Below are 25283 nucleotides of genomic sequence, written 5' to 3'. Positions count from 1 at the left end.
ATACTCCTTTTCCTATTTGGAACCAGTCTGTTTTCCCATGTCTAGTTCTAACTGTTGCTTCCTGACCTGCATACAGATTTCTCAAGAGGCAGGTCAAGTGGTCTGGTATTCCAATCTCTTTCAGAATTTTCCACAGTTTATTGTAATCCCCACAGTCAAAGGCTTTGGCATAATCAATAAAGCAGAAATAGATGTTTTTCTGGAACTCACTTGCTTTTTCCATGATCCAGCGGATGTTGGCAATTTGATCTCTGGTTCCTCTGCCTTTTCTAAAACCAGCTTGAACATCAGGAAGTTCATGGCAATAATTATTTTTACCCATAATTAAGATGAAGTACAGAGGAAGTCATTTCATTCACTCCAAAATCAACAGCCAGACAAGATATATTCCAAATGTACTTTTCGGTTTTAAGTACATGGTATTCAAATAAACTAACTCTCTAAGAGTAAATCTTTCTAAGATCAATGGGTGCATTTTTTGAGTCAGTGCTTCCCCAAGTTGTTATAAAGACTGTGTCTTTCAGGTATATCACTGTTAAACAGAAATAAATAAAAATATATTTTCCCCCAGGATCTTCCTCAGAGCTTCTTTGACATCTTTGTTTCTCAGAGAGTAAATCAGAGGATTCAACATGGGAGTGAGTAGGGTGTAACACAAGGAGGCCACTTTACTCAGCTCAGGAGATGTGTCAGGAGTGAGATACATACAAGAGACAGCAACATACAGTACACTCACGACTCCCAGGTGGGAGCTGCAAGTGGAGAAGGCTTTCTGGCGTCCCTTGGTGGAGGGTATCTTTAGAACTGTGGACAAAATGTACAAATAAGAAACAATAATAACTATGATGGTAGGCAAGATAATGATGCCAGATAAACAGAAAGAAGCCAGTTTATGGATGAAGATGTTAGAACAAGACAGCCTTTGAAGTGGACGGTCATCACAGTAAAAATGTTCAATGGTCCAAGAAGCACAAACGGATAAAGTAAATGTCATGCTGGTCTCAATAACTGAGCTGATACAGCCACAAATATAGGAACCAGCCACCAACTGAACACCGAGACATGTTGACATCTGAATGGAGTAGAGACATGGGTTGCAGATGGCAATGAAGTGGTCATAAGCCATGACTGCCAGGAGAAACCCCTCGGTCACAAGAGGGCAAAGAGAAAGAGCTGGGTTACACAGCCTGCAAATGAGATGGACTTGCTCACAGACCAGAAGTTGATCATAGCCTTGGGTGCAATAACAGATGAATAGACGAGATCGATGAAGGAGAGGTTGCCTAGGAAGAAATACATTCGTGTGTTCAGCCATGGATCTTTCATATTAATGACCATCATGCCAACATTCCCTAGAAGGATCATGGTGTAGATAAGCAGAAATAGCAGGAAGAGGAGAATGTGGAGCTGTGGGAGGACCCTGAAGCCTAAGAGAGTGAAGTCAGTCACTTCTGAGTGATTAGTTGTTCCCATGTCACCCATGGCAGACACCTGCTGAGAGGCACAAGGCAAAATAAATGAAATTGTGGCTTTGATTCTAGTACTATCAAAACTATCTTAAATGTAGATATATATGATTAACAACTTAATGAGATAGTGCATACAAAACAATCTTATTGTCAGGAAGATGAAAGATTAGGGATTAGATGTCATTAGACTTCTGAAACTGTTAGTCTATTAAGCAGTAAAGGAAGCCCTTTGGTTATTTTATTTAAATCATATTTTTTCAGGGAAGTAAATAAGAAAGTAGCATGTTTTCCCGTGTAATTTTACTCACATTCTAAATTTCTATTTTTAATATGTTTATAGTTAAAATTTATGTTTATCTAAAATTAGGAATCTAAAATTAACAATCTAAATTAGGACTATTATACACTATCTAAAACAGGAGTGGCACATATAATATTAATGATAGTGTTTGTAGCCATTATGATAGTGCTGTCCTTGTTTTAATCACAATACAATGGTAATAACAGTAATAAATATATTCAAAATATTTTAACCTTCTTACATCTCAATTTATTTATTTCCACTATAACTGTATACATCTTTGGAAACATAATAGAAATAGATAAGTTATTGGTATGTTAAATTAACAGCAAAAATTGCTAAGACTAGATATAACAAAATTCTCTTAAGCTAGTTCAAATATATGTTCATTTCCTCAGAACAAAGCCATTCCACCAAATACATGCATTTATATTCCTCATTATAATATTTTGTTTTTATTAATAGTTAATTTTTAAAATGTCATAATCATTTAGCCCTCTTTTTGAAGCAGAGAGAGAGAAGCTGATGAACATTCCAGTCCTTACAGTGCAATGAATGACTTTCTACCCAGGCTGCATCAATTCAAGGGATCTCACTCTTTAGTCAGGGGAAGTAAACCTAAGGGAAATACAGATAGGGAGTTCCTCTCCATAATTCTAATATGCTTTGTAACTCTTAAATAAGAATAATGGGGTACGCTTGCATATTTAAAGACCATAGCAACCGTGTGTCATCCAGAGTTTATGATCGTGAGCTGGAGTATCAACAGTTGTATTTATGATGGCCTTAGATATTTTTAAGCCTGTGAAACCTTCTTCAGGATATTTCAGCCTTGAGGTTTTGCTCATCCTCTGTGATGGATTCCACTGGGAGAGGAGTATTAGTAAAGTCAATTATGGACATATAAGTGCAGATTCCAGGGCTGTCTTCTATGAGAACATCGACAAAGAAAAACTTTCTGGTTATTGTCACAGTAGCCAAGTTGATAGGCAGAAGGAAACAGATCAAAAAGTCTGTACTATATGAAAAATGTTTTAGATAAATAAATATTTAATATTATGTAATAAATTACATGAGCTATGATTGTAAAAGGCAAAAATTCACTCCAAATTTTGGTCTTCCTATATTCTCTGATGTAGATATACTTCATGGTACACAAAGTCCATCTGAATCACAAACTCAAAGTAAAATAAGGCTTTGATAATTTTATGATTTTGTATATTTAAATACTAATTAGTTAAAAACACGGAATAAATGATAATATTCAATAAAATTATTTTTTAAATCTCTAGTAAAAACATTTATAAGAGATCAGGACTAATATTTTAAAATTCCTTAATAGCTACTGTGTGACTGAAAGACTACATTAGAACCAGAGACATTATATTCTATTTAACAAGCCTAATACAAGTATGCCATTTTTCCTAAATATTTCCATGTTATTCCAATCTTCTTTTTTGAACATAATTGATTTTTAATGTTGTGTTAGTTTCTGCTATACAACAAAGTGAATCAACTATACGTATATATATGTCCCCTCCCTCTTGTATCATTGAGAGTTTGGTCAGTATAGAAAGAGAAAGCAGTTTAGGAATTTCAAACAGGAAAATGTTAATTATGGTGAACAAGGCCTATAAAGTTTGGAAAGGCAGAATGAACTTCTAGCTGAAACTCTTGCAATGACTCTTAGAAAAACATAGAATTAATTCACAAAGTGAGGCTACCATTGCAGGTATGGTTTAAAAATAATATTGTTGACTGTGATCCAAGGGCCATATACACAGCAGCAAAAATATGTCAGTACTTTCTTATCCATCAAAATAGCTTCCCTAGGAAGTTAGAGGTTCAACAAGGCTTCAGAGAAAAGCCTCCATGTTTCCATAACTTCCTAAACAGTAGAAAAAGTCAAAATGAATGGAACATTGATCCAAATCCCAAGTCTGTATGGATCTATTACAATTGGTATTATAAAGTTCTGTGTCAAGAAACTTAGTAGCAGGAGACATTTTAACTTTTTAACATCTCCAACTAGAAAGAACCTGGAGAGGAGCTTTGGGATCTAATTCATAAAATATAACAAAATTCACTGTACTTTTTCTCATTTCTTAAACTTCCCACAACACCATTAGCAATAACAACATGCTACTGTGTATAAGTATCTAAGAAACACTTAGAGTTGGACACGACTCAGAGTCGGACACGACTGAGTGAGTGATTTATTTAACTGATTTAAGAAACACTTACTGGAAATAACAATAAATGGGATGAATTCTCAATAAATTCAAAGACTGAAATCATTCAGTGTATGTTCTTTGATCCTGGTCAACTTAATATAGAAATGATTAACAAATAGACAAATAGAAAGTGTTGATGTTAGAAATAAACACTGCCTAAAAGACCGTGGGTAAAAAAGAAATCAAACTATCTTTTTATCTAGTTTGAACTAAGTGGTAATAAATTATGATATACCTAAATTTCTGGGATGCAGAAAATGAAGTATTATACTTGGTGTGATATATAAAATCCAGAAGTAACTACTATAAATGAGTAAGAAGGAACATAAATAGATTATCTACCTTAATTATGTGAAGGAGAAAACAGTCGGGGCAAAAAAAAGTACAATAAAACAAAACAAGGTAAATAATAAAAGCCAAAATTAGTTAAATAGAAATACATACTATAGGATATTTACAAGGCTTAATACTGAGATTTTGAAGGATTAGTATGATACATAAACCCTAGCCAGCTTAACAAATACAGCAACACTGAATCACAAGTGTCAGGAATGAAAAGGAGATAGCACTACAAATCCTTCTAATACTAAAATGGACATAGTAAATACTATTTTTTAACATCAGAAATGATCATTTTAAAATAAAAGTATTTAAAATATAATAAAGTGATAAATGATAAATATGAATTTTAAAATATCTATTAATCTGCAGATATAAACTACTGTATATAAAATAAATAAACAACAGGATCCTATTGTAATGCACTGGGAACCATATTCAATCTGGAAGAATGGAAGGGGAGTAATTGTTGAAAATATTTTTATTTGAAAATCAGTTCAAAGCGATACACCTGACTTTCTGGTGTTTGGGGTTTGTCTGCCCCAGTCTGCCCCCCGGACTAGAGCAAAGAGCATCCTAGTCCAGACTAGTCAGCCTAACCCAGATTCTGTCAAATAAAACAACCAGGGGAAAGGCCCATTTGCAGCCAGGCCCAGTCCCTTTGAGAGACTGCCTAGAATACCGAGGGGCCACCTGCCACACTAGCCACTTAGGGTCTTTATGGCACCTCAAGGAAGGACTACAGGGTCATTATTCCCTACCCCAGGAGCAAGTACAGCCAGACACTGGCTTGGTTGGAAAATGAAGCAAGCTGTCTGTCTAAACAGTAAACCGAGTTTCAAAGAGAACAGTGATGTCCATTTGGCAAACCCCTTGGGTCCCTATCTTTTTTCATGAGGAGCCTGGTAAGGAATATGAATGACTAAGATACTGACAACTGTTGAAGCTGACTGTGTGCAGATCCTGACCTCCCCTGATCCTGTGTGGATAAAGGGGGTACTGTAGGTGCTGCCCCACTTTACAGAAGAAGAACAGAGAGAGGCTTAGGGAAGTGAAGTAACTTGCCCAAGAGGAGAGAAAGAGTGGAAATCGGAACACAAAATAGCCTGACCTTTCTGGGTAGTGCGATTATCAATCATCTGCTCACTGGTCACAGATGAGGAAGTGACACTTTCAGGGTGGGAGAAGGGCAAACCTGGGTCAGGAATCAAGAATGGGGAGTCACCTAGTGTCTGCTGATTAATATTATTGGCCAAAGTGACAATAAGTCAGAAAAGGAAGCCCACCCTTAGCCTGAGCAGTAGAGAATCCCTGGGAGACCCATCCAGGAAATTGGAACTGAAACATTTCATTCTCAATTTTCCCCCTAAGAGATGCTCAGAACTTCTCTGAGCCTCTGGATGTTTGGCTGTAAAATGGAAATACTACTGCTTTCCAGAACTTTTGTGAGGATGGGCTAAGAGCAAGCACATACGGTACAAGCCTGGTATTTGACTCCACCTTTGCCAGCACCCAGATCGAGGCTTGTCAGCTTTCTCACCTCCAGCTTGCAAGTCCAAGTACAGGAAAGTGGTCTCTAAGGAGGGCCTTTCCTTGTTTCCAGGCCTCCTACTCATAATCATTGGGAGAACATCTCAAGGCCACTAGAACTTTCAGACAAAACTAAATGACAGCGGTCCCACCTGTAACTGAAATTTGTGATAATAATGCTGAATTTTTACTTCATCTCAACCCAAAGCTCTGCCACCACAAAATCTGTGGCAGTCCCACTCTGAGTGTACATGGGACTTGGGGGTGGTGGTGGGGAGCTTGGATTCTGCAGGATACCTGACAGCTCCATTCTACTTCCTGTCCAGTGAAGTGGGAAACCTTCGGTGGAGCCCAGTCCTCAATTCCTACACCATGCACTGCTGCAGCAGAACCCTGAGCCAGAGAGGGTCTGTGTCTCCTTGTCCAAAACATGACAGGACTTCTCTACAAATAGGCTCTGACACTCCAGCACTTCACTGCCCTGCAGAGAATCATGCCCTAAATCACCTGTCACCTGTCAATGCAGCTAAAAGCCAGAAACATTTCCTTTCCCAGCCACAGTACTGCAGTGATCCCCTGTATCATACTGTGCGTGGGGAAACAGAAGCCCAGAAATCTGACCCTCCTAAGGACCCCCAGCCAGAGAGTTCACTGAGGCTGGGACTGGGACTTCTCACTCCTAGACTGCCCAGCCCTAAGGAGTCAAAAAACTTCATTTTGAGCTACTCCCTCTGGCCTTAAAGAGCCAGCAGTGGGATGAAGGGTGTAAGAGTTACAAAGAGAAGCCCAAATTGTAGCCTTAGATTGCTAATCAGTAATAAAATATCCCTTTAACCCTAGACCTTCCCTAAACTGACAGACTGAGAAGATAAAGCAAAAACTGTGCTGGGCTAGCACCCGACCTTCTCAGGCCTAGTACCCCAGTCCCCAACACAAGGCACCTGCAGAGACCACTTGGTCATCCAACCAAAGAGAGAGGGTCCAGTTCCCATCCCATCCGCAGGCTGTCACTGGGGAACAACAGTTATTGAAGGCCTAGATACATTTTCTCTGAACTAGGAAAGGCTTCAAAGAGAACCAGAAAGGGCTGTTTAATCTCTACCTTCAGGCAAATAGCTGAGGCAGCAGTAACTGCCACCAGAAGTAGGAGCCAAGCCACCAAAACTATGGGAGGACACAGAAGCAGGAGAGGAGCAAGGTAGCAAGAAGGAGGCACTGATCCAGAGGATTGAGGAATGGGGTCCCCCTCTGATCTGCCTAACAGTCACTAGGGGGGATGGGAGAAGACCCAGCTTTCCTGAGGCTTAAAAGTCCTCCAACCTTCACCTTGGCAGCGGGCAACCATGGAGCTTCTGGCAAAGTGAAAGTGTTAATCTCTCACTTTCCAGTGTCGGAGTCTTTGTGACCCCATGGATTGTAGCCCATCAGTCTCCTCTGTCCATGCGATTCTCCAGGCAAGAATACTGGAGTAGGTTGCCATTTCCCTCCTCCAAGGTATCTTCCTGACCCAGGGATCAAACCCGCATTTCCTGCATTGCACTGCAGATTCTTTACCATCTGAGCCATGTGACCAACAGTTTACAAACCCTTTCAGAGACTTTTATCCACCTCAAATCCATGTGTAGGGATCACCGTCTCCATTCTACAGAGAAGGAAACTGAGGCATGCGGAGACGAAAAGCCAGAACCCATTCCCATGCGAAGTCTTAGAGCCTCGGTTGAGAAAAGTCCCTGGACCCTGAGAAGGGCAGGACTAAAGGCCGACCAGGAAGGCTCTTAGCCCTGGTCCTCTGGCCCGGCTTCCTGGGCCCCTTCCCAGCAGGCAGGCAGCACCGAGAAGCCCGGGTGGGATTCCACCACACACGTGGACGCTGCTCAGCTTTGGGGCTGCAGGTCGCAACAAATAAGACAGGAAATTCCACATTTGTGCAAATGGCCTTGCATTTTTTTTCCCCCATGAAAAACTGCCGGCTCCCAGACAAGGGTTTCCAGGCTGGGATGTGGCGCCTCCAGCTAGTCCTAGAGTTCCAGCCTCTCATACTCAACTCGGCCGGCTACCGGGCCCACTGAGAATTCCACGCCTCCATCACTTAACCAGAAAATCACCACTCAAAGCCCATTTCAGATGGGCTTGGGATCTTCCCGTTCGGAGCCAGAGGAGGGGTCTGGAGTGGGGGCCACCTGTGGGGGAAAGGGGTTGTGGTCCCGAGACCCGCGCTGCCCGGCCGGTACTGTCCTTACCGTGCAGGCCATAGGGGACGCTTCAGTGGTGAGATGGCTCCAATGGGTCGTCCAGGGATGTGTGCGGGGTGACAGCCTTGTCTTCCGTGGCGGGGACGGGGGGAGGGGCGGGGGCTTGTGCGGCCTGACAGGGCAGCAGCAGGGCCGGGAGTGCGGGTAGCGGCTTGGGGCTCCGCCGCTGCGGCGCTGGACCTGCTGCTTTAGCCCACGCCGCCCGCCTACCGCCTGTTCAAGCCGGCCCGGCAGTCCTTGGATCTGTGGAAGCCTGTGCCGCGGCCCACGTCCTCGCTCCTCCTGGTCCAGCAGCAGCAGCAGCAGCACTCCATGAGCTCCAGGTTCCCGCCCAGCAGGGCCGCCCCGCGCGCCTCGAGTTCCCGCAGCTTCAGAGGCTCTTGGGGCCACCTCGTGCCGCAGGCGCAGGCAATGTGGTGCCCACAACGCCGCCACAGGACGTGCACTGCCCGCCTTGTGCCGGTCGGTAGCATCCAGGAAGCTGCAAAGCTCGCACAGCTGCAGCTTGTCGTCCTGCAGCCACAGGTTCGCGTCCTGGAGGCGGAGATATTCGGCAGGAGCTGCCACAGCCGTCGGGTCACGTAGACCATCAGCATCAGGCCGCAGTGCTCCATCCAGCAGGACGTCCGCCTTCTGGGCCTCCTAACGCTGCATCACTGTGCTAGCTCCTCCTCCTTCCAGGAGGCATCGGAGGAGCTGAGCCAGGTGCCTGATCCCGAGCCCTTCTGGTTTTCCGAAGGTCTTGTGAGGAATTACTTCTCTCATTTTCATTTTTTGCTTTATGATGCAATACACTGGTCAGAGAGACATTTAGGTCCCTTGCAGAGGGAATGACTATTACTCTGATTTTTCTCCCCAGGAAAGAGTTTCTCTCAGGACCCTTCACCGCTATGTTCGTTGGTTTAATCAATTAAAACGTTCAGAGAACTAAAGAGAGAGAAGCTGCATTCCCCACCCCCTAATACTTGTTCGTCTTAGCAAGTTTAAATCATGATCTAAACAGTGAGGAAATGGAATCTATGTTGCAGAATTACTTCCTGTTAAACAACTATTTGCTTCTTTTCATACTGTTGATTATTCATGAATTGCTTGATTTTATAGTTGGTAAAGGGTTTACTCTATTCTAAGGAATATGTAAGGAATCATATCCATTCATGAGATTGTCTCGTTTGTTTATTCTCCGAAATAAGCATTTGTTTTTTTCTTTTCTTTTAGATGCTTTCAGTTACATTTATGTCTTTTAAAAAAACATGTCTCTGTTGAAACCAGAAATGTGTTTATGTAACAAATGAAGTGGCTTCGAGTTGGGTTTCTGGAGAATTGTCATTTTGATTTTGTGCTACTGTGTTATGGTGGTTTTTCATGGTGCTTGATGAGCTGTTTCTCTGCTAGTGCACTTGAAGTAATGAACATCTTTCTTCCTTAGGTAAAGCTGCCTTTTTTTTTTTGTAGCTTGATTATAATGATTCAACAGGTTAATAATTAGAGGTGTTCCTCTTGTTGTTTTCAGTAGATGGTACTGTAGCACCAGTTTTCCGCTTCTCTTACCTGAGCTGCCTCTGGTTATATTAGAGGATTGGCACTTTCCGCCTTCCACCACTTCTGCCTTCATTGTTACTGCGTCTGCCTCTGGAGTCAGTAGTGCCTTGCCACTGCTGCTGGTGTTGCTGGTGCTGTGGTGGATGTTGCCATCTGGGGCTCTGGTGTGGCTGTCCCCTCGGCTACCTTTGTGGTCTCCTGGGATGGCAACTCCACCACCTCAGGGAGAGGGCAGAAGTATCGGGGAAGCTATGGTCACAGGTTCCTCAGCTACATCTGGAGCTGTTGAGTTCATAGGTGCTGCTGTGGGTGGGCAAGGGGCGAGAGTCACGGACGCCTCTATGGCTAAAGAAATGGGGTTGCAGGTTCTGCCATTTCCTGATTTCTTGTGGCTGCGGTTGCTGCTGCATCCTGGAAGCCTGAGTCATGTGTGCCACCTTTCCTGGGTTCTCTGGGACTGCAAGCTTAGCTTGGGGTCACCAACCCTGCTTAGCCCTAGCTCTGCCTCCTCTGTGTTTCCAGTCCACCCATCTTTAGATGTGCTGATGTGTGGAATTCTCTGGTGTGTCCTGGTGTGTTAGACAGAGGCACACTTGTTGAATTATGAATGTTTTAGAATCCACCTGCAATGCGCGGGACCTGGGTTCAATCCCTGGGTTGGCAAGATCCCCTGGAGAAGGGAAAGGCTACCCACTCCAGTATTCTGGCCTGGAGAATTCCATGTACTTTATAGTCCATGCGGTAGCAAAGAGTCAGATACACTGAGCGACTTTCATGTTCACTTCACTTTACTGATTGTAGATCGAAGGAGAGAGACAAAGAGAATGCCTACATCACTATGATGAGCTATGTGTTTATTTAAAATTCTTATCTGGTGTGTCTTATAAAAACTTTAATTTTAAACTTTTTACTATAGCATTTTATAGCTGTGACTTTGAAAAATTTAAACTTCTCCCACTCCACATATAGAGTAGATACCATATTTTGAAATAGGGGAGATTATCTCATTTACATTAATTGTAAAGGTCTATTATTGTTCTTTACTTTTACCATTTTAATATCTTTGTTCTGTGTTCCTTTTTTTTTGGTATTTTGCTATTAAATAAATAATTATCAATTTACTTTGAGAAATATAACCTTAAACTGCATGTATCATTTGTGTCTACGTATAGGAATTTACTCTCTTTATATTTATTTTCCCTCTCTCATTTAAAATCACTTTTTAAATTATTTAATCTATATATTCTACATTTAGAACTACAGAAGACTGCATTGTAATTTTTCTTCAATTACCAAACATAATTTAGAAAACTCAAATTTATTATATTTACCCACATTGTGGTATATCATCCACAATATATATTATGCTTTGAATTTCAGTTTTTCTATGAAATCTCTTATAGCTATGATTTTTATAAAGCAAGTTCTCTTTCCATTATCACAAATGTAATTCTCTTAAATGAACGTAGTATATTTCACTTACATTCATTTTTAAAATCAATTTACTTCACTTCACTCTAGTCTTAACTTTTGCTTCACTTCACTTTACTCACTAAAGTCATTTTTCATATTTTCTATGTATGTTCCATTTTTTATGTTTTTTAGAGGGAAATAATATTTCTACTATTTCCATTTTTCAGAAGTATAAGCCTAAGTTGCATCGTTTGTGTCTATAATTAGCAAGTGTATCACATTTTCCCCTTTCAACCTTTAAGATTCAACAAATTATTCAAACTCATTTTTTACTTTTAGAGGTAGTATTGTTCTCTGAGCCTTGTTAGATTGTACATATCTGTCAGGTATTCTTATATATAAACAAATGGTATGGAATGTAATGGAATTTTTCCAGAAAATATTTTTGTATCACTTAACAGATAAGAAATATAAGTCACTATAACTTTATAGATATTTAAATTATATTCTTTATATGTCCATATATAGAAAAGTTTATTACTTTAATTCTTAAAAGTCAGATCACACTTATGAGAATCATATATTTCTCTATGCTGTGTCACATTTTCTATTGTGCTTTAAATGGGTCATATCTGTTTTTTTGTTTCCTGCCATAGCAAGTGAATGTCTCCTTAACAAAGACTATACCAAATTTTCAGTGAGTCTTTCCAAAGGCTTCAGTTCAGTTCAGTCGCTCAGTCGTGTCTGACTCTCTGCGACCCCATAAATTGCAGCACTCCAGGCCTCCCTGTCCATCACCAACTCCCGGAATTCACTCAAACTCACGTCCATTGAGTCGGTGATGCCATCTAGCCATCTCATCCTCTGTTGTCCCCTTTTCCTCCTGCCCCCAATCCCTCCCAGCATCAGAGTCTTTTCCAATGAGTCAACTCCTCGCATGAGGTGGCCAAAGTACTGGAGTTTCAGCTTTAGCATCATTCCTTCCAAAGAACACCCAGGACTGATCTCCTTTAGAATGGACTGGTTGGATCCCCTTGCAGTCCAAGGGACTCTCAAGAGTCTTCTCTAGCACCACAGTTCAAAAGCATCAATTCTTCGGTGCTCAGATTTCTTCACAGTCCAACTCTCACATTCATACATGACTACTGGAAAAACCATAGCCTTGACTAGACGGACCTTTGTTGGCAAAGTAATGTCTCTGCTTTTTCATATGCTATCTAGGTTGGTCATAACTTTCCTTCCAAGGAGTAAGCGTATTTTAATTTCATGGCTGCAATCACCATCTGCAGTGATTTTGGAGCCCCCAAAAATAAAGTCTGACACTGTTTCCACTGTTTCCCCATCTATTTCCCATGAAGTGATGGGACCAGATACCATGATCTTAGTTTCCAAAGGCTTAGAGTCTCACTTTGACTAAAAAAATTTTCTTTTAACAATTAATTGATAAAGAAAGAGTTTATAAAATTTGAGGAAACTGGTTAAAAAAGAAATAGAAAGACGTGATGCAGGCAAGGATGTCAGAACTGTTAAGGATTCCTGAAGTATCCAGCTGCAGTTTGCTGCCATCTGGTGGCTGTTGTCCGACTAAATACCAAGGCAAAGATTCTAGGTACAATGGTAGAGTGGAACTTTCAGAATGATGGTTAAGAATTCTAATTATTGCCTAGTTACCTGGTTTCCATCCCCATCAGATAGTCCTGAGGAGAGGAGCTTGGCTAATAATAACCAGGAATGTGCAAAGCCCCAAACGCCTCCCTGTCTCCCAAGATGAAGTTGTCTCTGGTACTGTGAGTCTTGTTTTCTCTCCCTTCCCTTTGTTATTTCCCTCACCAAAAATAAGTCCTGTGAGATCTCACCGCTTGTTTCAAAAAACAGATGAACAGAAAATGGAAAATGTTCTCCAATTACGTTATATCTGATTTGGTTTTTTCTTGATATCCCTTTGCATGGGTTATATTGGATTTTATTTAGGATTGTTGTATATATATATATTCATCATCAAGATACATCATTATTTGGTTTCCTCATGCTAATCATGCCACATTTTGTCCTTAAACTTGCCTGGAAAATCCCTTGGGCAGAGGAGCCTGGTAGGGTGCAGTCCATGGGGTCGCTAAGAGTCGGACACGACTGAGTGACTTCACTTTCACTTTTCACTTTCATGCATTGGAGAAGGAAATGGCAACCGACTCCAGTGTTCTTGCCTGGAGAATCCCAGGGACGGGGGAGCCTGATGGGCTGCCGTCTATGGGGTTGCACAGAGTCGGACACGACTGAAGTGACTTAGTAGTAGTATCATTAAAAGATGGTGGATTTTTCCTCAATTTTAAAAATCCTGGTGAGATTGGATAACATTGAAATTATTCACTGTTTCAAGCTTTCCAGGAATTAATGGGAGTTGCCATCTGACAAAGTATTTTTTATCATAGGAAGAGTTTTGACTTATTATTCAATTATTTCAGTGGTTAGCAAAAGGGGTAATAATCAAAATATTTAACAACTTTTTTAGTAATCATTTATATAAGTGCTTATATATAAAAGTAAACAATAATCCAAAATAGTCCCTTTTGTATTCTTACTGAAGTTATTACTAGTGAAGAAATTTTTAACACAAACACTAAATTTTTCTAATCATTTATTGATTTTTTTTAAACAAATTGCTATGGGAAAACTTTGGTTCGACATACTTTGCTAAATGCTGTCTGAGCCACAGTTTGAAGTTGTCCCTAAGGTTATCAGAGGGGACTAGACAGGCCAAACCATTACAACAGTAGTTGTCCCATTAAATTTAAAGTTGTCAGCTGTTGTATTTGAAAAGAATTTAATCTTCTTTCAACAAAAGTGTTTATAATGCTGAATCCTTGCCAGTTTTCTGCTAAACTAATATCAATTATATTTACAATTTTCTATCTCCTTGTCTTGTTCCTGATCTTCAGATAAAGTCTTCCAGACTTTTCTCATTAAGGGTGATATTACTACTCCTAGATTTTTCATAGATGCCTTTTATCTGGCTGAGGAAAGTTGCTGAGAGTTATCAGAATTAAATGTCTGTTTTTGTGTATATATATTCTCCTATCCACTTTGTTAATATAGTAAATTACATTATTTTTGAACAATAAATGAGTTATGCATTCCTGGGATAGTGTCTGTTTCTTCCTTGTCCTTTTGACATCCCTTGGTCCTCTGTTGGATTGAAATTTACTAAATTTTTGTTTATAAATTTCACATTAATGTTCACAACAGATATTGAACTGTATTTTCTTCTCTTGTTGTGTGTCTGTCTGGTTTAACACCACCTTTATCTTGGCTTCATTAATTAGGAGGTATTCCCTCATTTAAATTCCATGGAAAAGTTTATGTAGAATTATTATTAAGGTCTTACTTATGTATTGGTAAAATTCACCAGTAAACTGCTTTGTGGAATAGTTTTGAGCTATATATATGCATATGTGTGTCTATGTGCCATATGTATCAGAGGGAAGAAGGAGAGAGGGAGGAGAGAGACCCAGAGCGAGAGTAAAGAAAGAGACTCTGTTGTTACTGGTTCAGGCAGAGATCTGATTTCTTTTACTTTTCCTTTGCCAGAATCAGAAGTCAACTCTTTTATTTTGCAAAACAAATTAAACTTCTTTTCCAATCCACCTAAGTAGTAGAAGTCAGTGATTTTAATTAGGTATAAATGTAAAGAATCTAAAAGAATGCCTGAGAATTGGTGGGAGGGGGGAGAATGGTTTATATATGCAGCATTTAGTGATCTAGTTTTGATATCCACTGGCATCAGAAAATAAGAAATGGATTATATTTATTACACATTTGTGTTGAACAAAGACAGAAATTTCTGGAAGGGATATTTATAAAACAATGCAATGAAGGGTGGAAATATCCTTCCAGAAGAATATGTATGATTAATAATACCTTTGATTGACTTTGAGTGAGAATGTTGCTATTCTGCCAGGAAGCAATAAGGAGACCAAATTCACTTGTCCTTGAACTTCTAAGTAGGGACTGGCTTCATTGTGATCAGTTGAGAATCATAAAATATAAATGAATGTTCTTCAAACTCATCTCACTAGACAATTTTCAATATTGAGACTAATTGAGAAGGAAGTGTGATCCAGGAATCAGTATTAAAAGTGAAGCAAAGCAAAACCTCCCCAGCTGATTCTAACATATGGGAAATTTAGCAAACATTGACCTAATTGACCTCTAGGGCCCTTTCTACTTTTCAGAAAGACCACATATCTATATATGTATATCTATCTACCTGTCTATCTATATCTAATTTACTTTCTTTTTTACAAGAATAACTACATGGTTAGATCAAAGGATTTAGAACTTAGGTAGGAGCAATTTTTGGTTCCGTCTTTGCATAATATAAAGAGTAGGATATTCCTTGATGTCAAACTGAAGAGTCAGTCTGATCCTCTTTTAGTTCTAGCAAGTAAAATTAAGGTATATTAGATTTAGAAATAAATAGGTCTGTTTACTGAGTGCCGTCACTTGAATAAATCGAATGTATACTGTTAAACATGTTTGCAATTAACTCCACTTTCTTCAAAGCTTCTTTTAATGGAAAAGTGAGCTATTAAAATTCTTCAATGAGCTTCTTTTGGTATCTGCTGAATCTCAAGTAAGGTGCCTGATTTTTTAAAAATCACAACTTTTTAAAAGATAGATTTCTTAATTTAGAAAAAAATATGTTAAATCTCTCATGTAGCCACTCTTAATGAATACTTTCTATTTCCCAGGTCCTACATATTTTATTTAATTTATATACATAACTTAATTTAATCCTTTCAATACCACCCTATGGTGGTATTGATGTTCTATAGATGTTCTAAAACATATTTTGCTGATGAGGTGACAGAGGTTCATAAAATATGAACAATTTGCCCTAAATTACTTAACCAGTGAGTGGCAGGACCTGGATTAAAACTTAAATTTACATGAATTAAATGCCACATTTTTAACTAATAAAACATTTTTTACTTTATAAAAAAATAGTAACAGAAGCAACATTGGTTTCACTTTTTCTGACTCTATTATAATTTTGATTTTGTAAAAATGTCCAAATTAAAATGACTTCAAATATGACATTAATTTTATTGATGGGAAGTTTTTTTTGATATTTCAGAAACTAAAAATAGAAATGAACACAAATTTATAACATAAAATTTCATCTTTTCCACTTGGATTTAACTTTTCAGATATATTAAAATTATTGATGTTTTATGCACATACATATTTAGTATTTGATATTAAGCATTGATACTTATTTTAAAAAGCAAAACCTGTGCAACACAGATTTTGTTTGCTCTATGTGTTTCCGTTAATGTCTTCTGTTTGATTAATAATATAGACAAAGAAAAAATACTTCTTAGAAAAGTTAATCTTGTACTTCTTGTATCATAGTTTGCTTCTGTATAAACAGTAATTCATGTATCTGAGATGTTAATGCTTTATATTAAAGGAAAAAGATGTGTTGGAGTTTGGCTGCAGAAAGGAAGCAGACCTACTAGCAATCAGAGTTAAGTAGTAAAGGAGTAGAAATTGAAGAGTGTGTATTTAGTATAGGAGGTAAGAGTTGATTTATCATTTCAGATGACTTTAAGACTGGTGCTTTATTCCAGTCCATGAAACAATAATCCCATGTTTCCTAATGTCTCTTATATAGCAGGATGTTTTAAGACAGTCAAACTAACTGCATTTTTTGATAGGAAAAAGAATTGACCTAATTTTTCACCTGATATTCATTCCTAAAACAAAAGTAATTTTTTACGTGGCTATTTGCTTGTTAATTTAACTAACATTTTGAATTTAAGATGTTCCAGTAACTTCAAATACTGCTTTTCATACTCAGTTTCACATTTTTATCACAACAATCCTATAAAGTAGGTATTATTATTACCTCCCATTTCACAGAAGAGGACTTCAGGCATTGAAAATGTAGGTAGAAATTTTAGATTATTTCAGATTGAAAGAGGTGAAATTTGGACTTAGTCCATCCAATTCCAAAGTTCTGAACAAATGGCATAAAATGACTCATAGCATCACTGTCCCAGACATCTTTTGCCCATCTACATTTCTCATATCATTGACATTGAATATATTAGAAAAATTATATATATTTGCCTACTGGTCCTTCCAAAAGTAAAGTTATTCTGTTAGATATGTTGACAAGAGAACTTCATATTCCAATAGCATTTTTTTCTCTCATTTGCAACCACATGGATGAACCTGGAGGGTATTATCCTAAGTGAAATAAGTCAAACAGAGAAAGGCAAATACTGTATGATATCACTTATCTGTGGAATCTAAAGAATACAACAAACTAGTGACTATAACAAAAAAGAAGCAGGATCACAGATATAGAGGACAATCTAGTGGTTGCCATTGAGGTGAGGTTGGGAGAAGGAGAAATATAGGGATGGGGAGTAAAAGTACAAACTGTTATATATAAAATAAGCTACAAGGATATATTGTACAATACAGGGAATACAGCCAATATTTTATAATAACTATAAATTTAGTATAGCTTCAAAATTGTCAATCACTATATTGTATACCTGTAACATTAATATTGTACATGAACCATATTTCAATTTTAAAAAAAGAATGTAAAGTTGACAAGGCTTTCCATAGGATTCATGATCATCCACTGATTTTCTCAGATAGGTCTCAGCTATGAAGAATGAACTGAATAAGAATTACTCAGAAGTGATGGAGTTTATTCTGCTGGGATTCCAAACATCTCCAGATGTTCAGATTCTCTTATTTTTACTCTTCTTGCTTATCTACATGGTCACTGTGGTGGGAAATATCAGCATGTTAGTTGTCATTAAAATAGACTCCAGACTTCATACTCCTATGTATTTCTTTCTCAGAAATCTATCTTATTTAGATCTCTGCTACTCCACCGTCATTGCTCCCAAAACTCTGGCCACTTTCTTATCCAAAGACAAGAGAATTTCTTACAATGGCTGTGCAACCCAGTTCTTTTTCTTTGCTCTCTTTGTTGGGACTGAAGGCTTTCTTCTAGCTGTGATGGCATATGATCGCTTCTCAGCCATTTGCTCGCCCTTCCTCTACACTGTTCGTATGTCCCAGCAGGCTTGTGTTCGTTTGGTGATTGCCTCCTACATCTGTGGCTGCATCAACTCCATGATACAAACAGGTTTCACCTTCAGTTTGCGTTTCTGTGGAGAAAACAGATTGGACCACTTTTTCTGTGATGTCCCAGCCCTGATCAAGATCTCCTGTGTGGACACCTTGGTGAATGAGACTGTACTCTTTATTCTCTCTGCCCTCATCATCATCACTACCACAACTATCATTCTGGTTTCTTACGCATGTATCCTCTCCACTGTTCTAAAGATCTCCTCAACTCATGGTAGGAGTAAGACCTTCTCCACTTGTAGCTCTCATTTCACTGTGGTGAGTTTGTTCTATGGAACTGTATTCTTCATGTATGCCCAGCCTGGAGCCATCTCTTCACCAGAGAAAAACAAGATTATAGCTGTATTCTACACTCTTATCATTCCTATGTTGAATCCTCTGATTTATAGTCTAAGGAATAGGGAGGTAAAAAATGCTGTGAAGAGGATATTGTTGAGAAAAAAATCTTTTCATTGACCTCTGGCCATCTGTAAAACTATAGGCTAGACTAAAATCAGTATATGTAATAATTTGTTATGGAATAATTCTAACTAAGTTCATCTACGTTTTTGAAGATTCAAGTTTTTTTTTTTAACATCAACAGATTTTTAAAAAATGAATGAAAATAAATGTAGATATTTTATATTACTTTATAGTTATTTTATGGTATGATACCTGTTTGTTACAGAGGTTTGTTTCTGTTTGTTTTTCTTCAGTTCAGTTCAGTCCTTCAGTCGTGTCTGACGTTTTGCTTAGGTGTATTCAAAATTACAACTCCTGAATACAGTACTAAATAAGTACACACACTAAAGGTATTAATATCTGAAAATATATATGATTATGTAAATATCTATATATCCATCTATATATCTGGGGGAAAAAGAAAGAGACACTATTACAATTTCTATGGAATTTGTTTTTTCCAAATCATAGTTGAGTTTGCTAGTGTCCAATCTTTGCAAATGAAAGTTGAAAGTGCCACAGTAATATAAATCATTGCTGCTGCTGCTAAGTCGCTTCAGTCGTGTCCGACTCTGTGCGACCCCATAGACAGCAGCCCACCAGGCTCCCCCGTCCCTGGGATTTTCCAGGCAAGAATACTGGAGTGGGTTGCCATTTCCTTCTCCAATGCATGAAAGTGAAAAGTGAAAGTGAAGTTGCTCAGTTGTAAAGTCGCTCTTCGCGACCCCATGGACTGCAGCCCACCAGGCTCCTCTGTCCATGGGATTTTCCAGGCAAGAGTACTGGAGTGGGGTCCCATTGCCTTCTCCGATATAAATCGTTGGCCTTGCTCAAATAATTAATTATATGAAGGGGCGGTACAAAGTATTACACCTATAATATCCTTAATAGTCCAAACATTAATGATTTCACCAAGGAATAAAAAATTAAAAAAAATAAATAAATGTGGTATGGTTGCTGTAAACCTATTTGTAATGGGGAGTCTTAATAATAAATGTTTGGTAATATTTTTAGTATTACTTATATTTATTGAGGGCTTCCCTTGTGGCTCAACGGTAAAGAATGTGCCTGCTAGTACAGGAGATGAGGGTTCGATCTCTGGGTTGGGAAGATTCCCCTGGAGAAGAAAATGGCAATCCACTTCAATGTTCTTGCCTGGGAAATCCCATGGACAGAGCAACCTGGTGGGCTACATTCCATGGGGTCACAAAAGAGTCAGACACGACTTAGGGACTACACACATACTTATTGATCTCATTACTTTCTTTCTTGTAATGTTTGTAATCTATATATTGATTGAAAATCCTTATTTTCCTCTAGATTTGAAAAAAACATTGGCATGGAGTGACATAAAATAGTGTCTTATAGTAATGTAATTCTTTTGATGTCTGTAATTATGCATTTTTATTTTATTCCATTTTAGTTCCTTAATTAAATCTGCTATGGATTTGAATTTATACCATTAGAATTTTGAATTCCATATAATTATTTTCAAAGTAGTTTATGATGTGACATCTAGGTGTTACATAGGTTTCCTGTTTTAGTTTTGTTTTGTTTAGATGTATTCCAAACTGCAACTCATAAATATTGTACTATTTAAATTAATTGATAAATACACACATTATGTTCATTAATCAATATCTGCATGAACATTTGCATATCTCCATGATTATTTTAATATAACTACGGTTTTTCTGGTTTTGTTGATCTTTTGTTCCTGAATTCATTAGTTGAAGACTTGGTTGATTTATTTTCTGTTTTTACTTTAATGGAAAGTGTTTTGTATAGTTTTCAATGTAATTTTTTTTTGCTTTCATTATTATATTCAATATAAATAATTTTTCATTTTAATATTCTTTTTATTAAAGGGTTATGTAGATAAGGTTTGTTCTTTCAGTATAGTAGATTTATTTAGACAATATATTTTATTGTTGATTTCTATTTTTATTGTCTTGTTCAGAGGATTTAAACTCAAAAACCTTTATGGTGGAATTTCTGGGGCACATTTAGATAGCTATTAAACTTGTAAATATTCTGCAATTTAAGGAAACGATGTCATCGTAATATGTATTATTAAATTGGATTTTAAACATATTGAATATGATAAAAGGTGATCATTATGGCTAAGTTGTAAATATAGCAGGTAGGCATTGATGGTTCAATGTCAGATAATGCAGAATTGAATTTGACATATTATTTAATTTTAATTAATTTATTTAATTGGAGGATAATTACCTTAAATATTGTGGTAGTTTAATGCCACATTAAAACACACAAAAAATTTGACATATTAACAGATTAAAATATTTTAAAAAGAATTGTTACAAAAAGTGTATAAGGAATGTTTGATAAGTTGTAACAGTATTTTATGGTTTTAAAAACAGTAAAATTAGAAAAATAACTAAATTTTATTAAGCTGCTAAATTATAACTACAAACTGAATGAACACACATTTTCATTGGGAAAATGGGAAAATATTAGGAGCATTTGCTTTAAAATTATGAAAAAAACACAATGTCCATTATCCCTAAATGCAGTTCAACATGCTATTAGAAATCTAACAAATGCAATACAATAATAAACATAAATTTAAAGTTCAGTTCAGTTAAGTTCAGTCGCTCAGTCGTGTCCGACTCTTTGCGACCCCATGAATTGCAGCACGCCAGGCCTCCCTGTCCATCACCAAATCCCGGAGTTCATTGAGACTCACGTCCATCGAGTCAGTGATGCCAGCCAGCCATCTCATCCTCTGTCGTCCCCTTCTCCTCTTGCCCCCAATCCCTCCCAGCATCAGAGTCTTTTCCAATGAGTCAAATCTTCGTATGAGGTGGCCAAAGTACTGGAGTTTCAGCTTCAGCATCATTCCCTCCAAAGAAATCCCAGGACTGATCTCCTTCAGAATGGACTGGTTGGATCTCCTTGCAGTCCAAGGGACTCTCAAGAGTCTTCTCCAACACCACAGTTCAAAACCATCAATTCTTTGGCACTCAGCTTTCTTCACAGTCCAACTCTCACATCCATGCATGACCACTGGAAAAACCATAGCCTTGACTAGACGGACCTTTGTTGGCAAAGTAATGTCTCTAGTTTTCAGTTTGCTGTCTAGGTTGGTCATAACTTTTCTTCCAAGGAGTAAGTGTCTTTTAATTTCATGGCTGCAATCACCATCTGCAGTGATTTTGGAGCCCCCCAAAATAAAGTCTGACACTGTTTCCACTGTTTCCCCATCTATTTCCCATGAAGTGATGGGACCAGATGCCATGATCTTCGTTTTCTGAATGTTGAGCTTTAAACTGTGGAAAATTCTGAAAGAGATGGGGATACCAGAGTACATGACCTGCCTCTTGAGAAACCTATATGCAGGTCAGGAAGCAACAGTTATATTGGACATGGAACAACAGGCTGGTTCCAAATAGGAAAAGAAGTATGTCAAGGCTGTATATCGTCACCCTGCTTATTAACTTATATGCAGAGTACATCATGAGAAACGCTGGGCTGGAAGAAACACAAGCTGGAATCAGGATTGCCGGGAGAAATATCAATAACCTCAGATATGCAGATGACACCACCCTTATGGCAGAAAGTGAGGAGGAACTCAAAAGCCTCTTGATGAAAGTGAAAGAAGAGAGTGAAAAAGTTGGATTAAAGCTAAAAATTCAGAAATTTAAAGTATAGGGGATCAAATGTAGGATTAAACTGTCATTTACATGATAATTTACAAAAACAATCTAAAGAAGGATTTATGAAGGTGTCTGCATTAACACAAAAGATCAATTGCATGTCCATACTATAGCAGTAAACAACTACAATATTTAATTTAAAAGACTATTCTATTTATATGTGTATCAGAGATTATTAAGGATTTTGGGATAATTTAACAAAAGATGTATAAGACTTTCATGTGGAAAGTTATAAAATTCTTTAGATCATGTGGTACAAAAATATTGTTCAAAGATTACAAAAAGGAGAGGAGGAGTGATATCAGCAGATGACTAAATAAGACATCTCCCTTTCATATGCCTTCTGAACAGCAATAACTTGTCACCCAACCATGGACAAGAGGGACAAGAGTGCTTCTGTGGGAGACTGGAGATCCAGGTAGGAGTCTGTGAAACTGAGTGCTGTCCAGTATGGAGAAGAGCCATGTTTAGATTGCAGGCTTGCACGTAGGTGGCTGAGTCACTGATGTCCTGGGAACAGCTCCATGCCCCTGAGGACTGGAATATGGCTCAGTTTGTCTCCTGTCACCAGCACCATACACCAAGGGACTTGGCTGGAATCATGCCCATCTATGGGTCAGGTAACAGGTTTATAGACCTCAGTCCTGGCTATAGCCTGTGAACCAGCTCCAACCCCTTGACCACAGGCTGGGACCCCTGGGAGTAAGCCCACCAAACCTCAGTCAGGCTATAGATTTCAAAGTTTTAACTGGACCCCAGCTCATCCTAGTAGCAGTCTACAAACAGTCCTGCTGGCCCAGATACTGGAGAGAAGACACTCCCATCTGTACCCCCAGAGATTCTAAAAGGGTCCTATATTTGGATTAAATTTCTTCACAGCCATAGTCTGCCAGCAGTCCTACAGGTCTAAACACCCAGTGGGAGACATTACTTTCTGTCCATGTATCTGGTATCAGGCCACTAACTAAGGACCCAACTATGGACCCTGAAGCAGATCCTTATTCTAGTGCTATCCTACTGAACAAGACACAGGAAGCAGTCTTATTCATCCAATGACCAGACAGGAATGACCATCCCCATCCAGGGACCCTACTGCAGACCCAAAAAGATAGCCTTAAGCTGATTCCAATCCAGCATAACTGTGATTCTGGAGATAATTCCATTCATTAGCTCAGGGACCTCACAGGGGAAAGACTTTACCTGCCAAAACCCAGAAATAGAGGCTGAAAAATGTATTTGCTTCTTCAAATGCACAGGCATGTTTTCAAGGCTTCATAGATCACAATGAATCAGACATACATGACACCAAGAAAGGAAACTAATAATGCAAGGAAAAAGCACTCTGCTTTTGTTAGAATCTCTGTGAGAAAGGCAAGGTGGAGCAAGGTGTGAACAGTTTAGGATTGGCTACTTTGAATAATTTCAGAGGGTTTTGGGTTATAGGGGCTGTACCTAGTTTCCTGGCCTTGAGATGATTAGGCAGGGGGATATTTTCTGCTGTGGTGTGAAGGCTGCAGAAAGTGGATATGGCTCTGGATTGGTTAATTTAACCAAGAAAATGAATGATCTATTCACTAAAAACTGTAATGTTAATAAAAGAAATTGAAAGAGAAAAATAATGGAAATATATCTTCTTTTCATGAATTGGAAAAACTAATTCTGTTAAAATGTCCATACTATCCAAAATCATCTATAGATTTAATGGAATGTCTATCAGAATTCCAATGGCATATATTTTTCTTTTCTTTTCATGAACATAGAAGAAAAACTACTCTAAAGTTTGTGTGGAACCACTAAAGACCAGATATAGCTAATCTTAAGAAAGAATAACAAAAGTAGAGGCTTTATTTCCTGATACAAAACTATTTTACAAAGCTTTGGTAATCAGAATGTAGGGTCCTGGTATTAAAACAGATGCATAGACCAGTGTTATAGAATTGAAAGCCCAGAAATAAACCATACATATCTTATCAATTAATATTTGACAAGGGAGCCAAGAATGTTCAGTGATAAAAGAACAATCTTTTCAATGAAAGATATTGGGGAAACTGGATATTCACATGTAAAGAATGAAACTGAAGTGACTGTCTTATACCAACCATGAAAATTAACTCAAGATGGATTAAGGACTTAAACATAAGACCTGAAACTGTAACACTCCCCCAGAAGAAAACATAGGGAAAAAATTCCTTGACATCAGTCTTGACATTGATTTGTTGGGTATGACAGCAAAAGCATAAGCAACAAAAGCAAAAATAAGCAAATGGGAATACATGAAACTAAATATCTTCTGCACAGCAAAGAAATAATCATAAAATGAGACAACCTATGGAATGGGAGAAAATATTTGCAAACTACTTATTATATAAAGAGTTAGTAGCCACAATTAAAAGGACCACATAGAACTCTACAGCAAAACAACAAATTACTGGATTAAAAATGGGCAGATGACCTGAATTGACATTTTTCCAAAGAATACATATCTAAGTACAAATAGTTCAATCAATGAGAAGATATATATATATATATATATATATATATATATATTTATATGTATATATCTTCCTGTAAATATAGTAAAATTAAGAATATTTTGGCCCATCCAAGGGTTTTTGTAGAATGGCATATATACATATGTGTATATATATATGTATATATCTTCCTGTAAATATAATAAATTCCAAAGAATTCATATCTAAGTACAAATAGTTCAATCAATGAGAAGATATATATATACACATATATTTATATGTATATATCTTCCTGTAAATATAGTAAAATTAAGAATATTTTGGCCCATCCAAGGGTTTTTGTAGAATGGCAAAATGCAGGCCTAAAGAATATGTTTTCAATACCTATACCAGAAAAAATATGTTTTCAGTACATACAACAGAAAGATTGTATACTGA

At 38.0% G+C, this 25283-nt stretch overlaps 1 protein-coding gene and 1 pseudogene across 1 annotated transcript; one reads left to right on the top strand and one right to left on the bottom strand.

Annotated features, from left to right (window-relative positions):
* Positions 1-535: 535 nt before the first annotated feature.
* LOC147372213 (olfactory receptor 9K2-like) lies at positions 536-1482 on the bottom strand (annotated as a pseudogene).
* A 16279-nt stretch (positions 1483-17761) lies between these two features.
* On the top strand, positions 17762-18709 carry LOC147372212 (olfactory receptor 9S13-like). The gene has a single exon (XM_086403634.1). It carries the CDS (start codon positions 17762-17764, stop codon positions 18707-18709), a length of 948 nt encoding a protein of 315 aa, XP_086259760.1.
* The last annotated feature ends 6574 nt before the right edge of the window (positions 18710-25283 follow it).

Source organism: Bos grunniens, chromosome 5, assembly GCF_055505025.1.
Source record: "Bos grunniens cultivar Pamir isolate PY7600 chromosome 5, Bosgru_T2T1.0, whole genome shotgun sequence".
NCBI lineage: Eukaryota > Metazoa > Chordata > Mammalia > Artiodactyla > Bovidae > Bos > Bos grunniens.
This window is presented reverse-complemented; position numbering and strand designations above follow the sequence as displayed.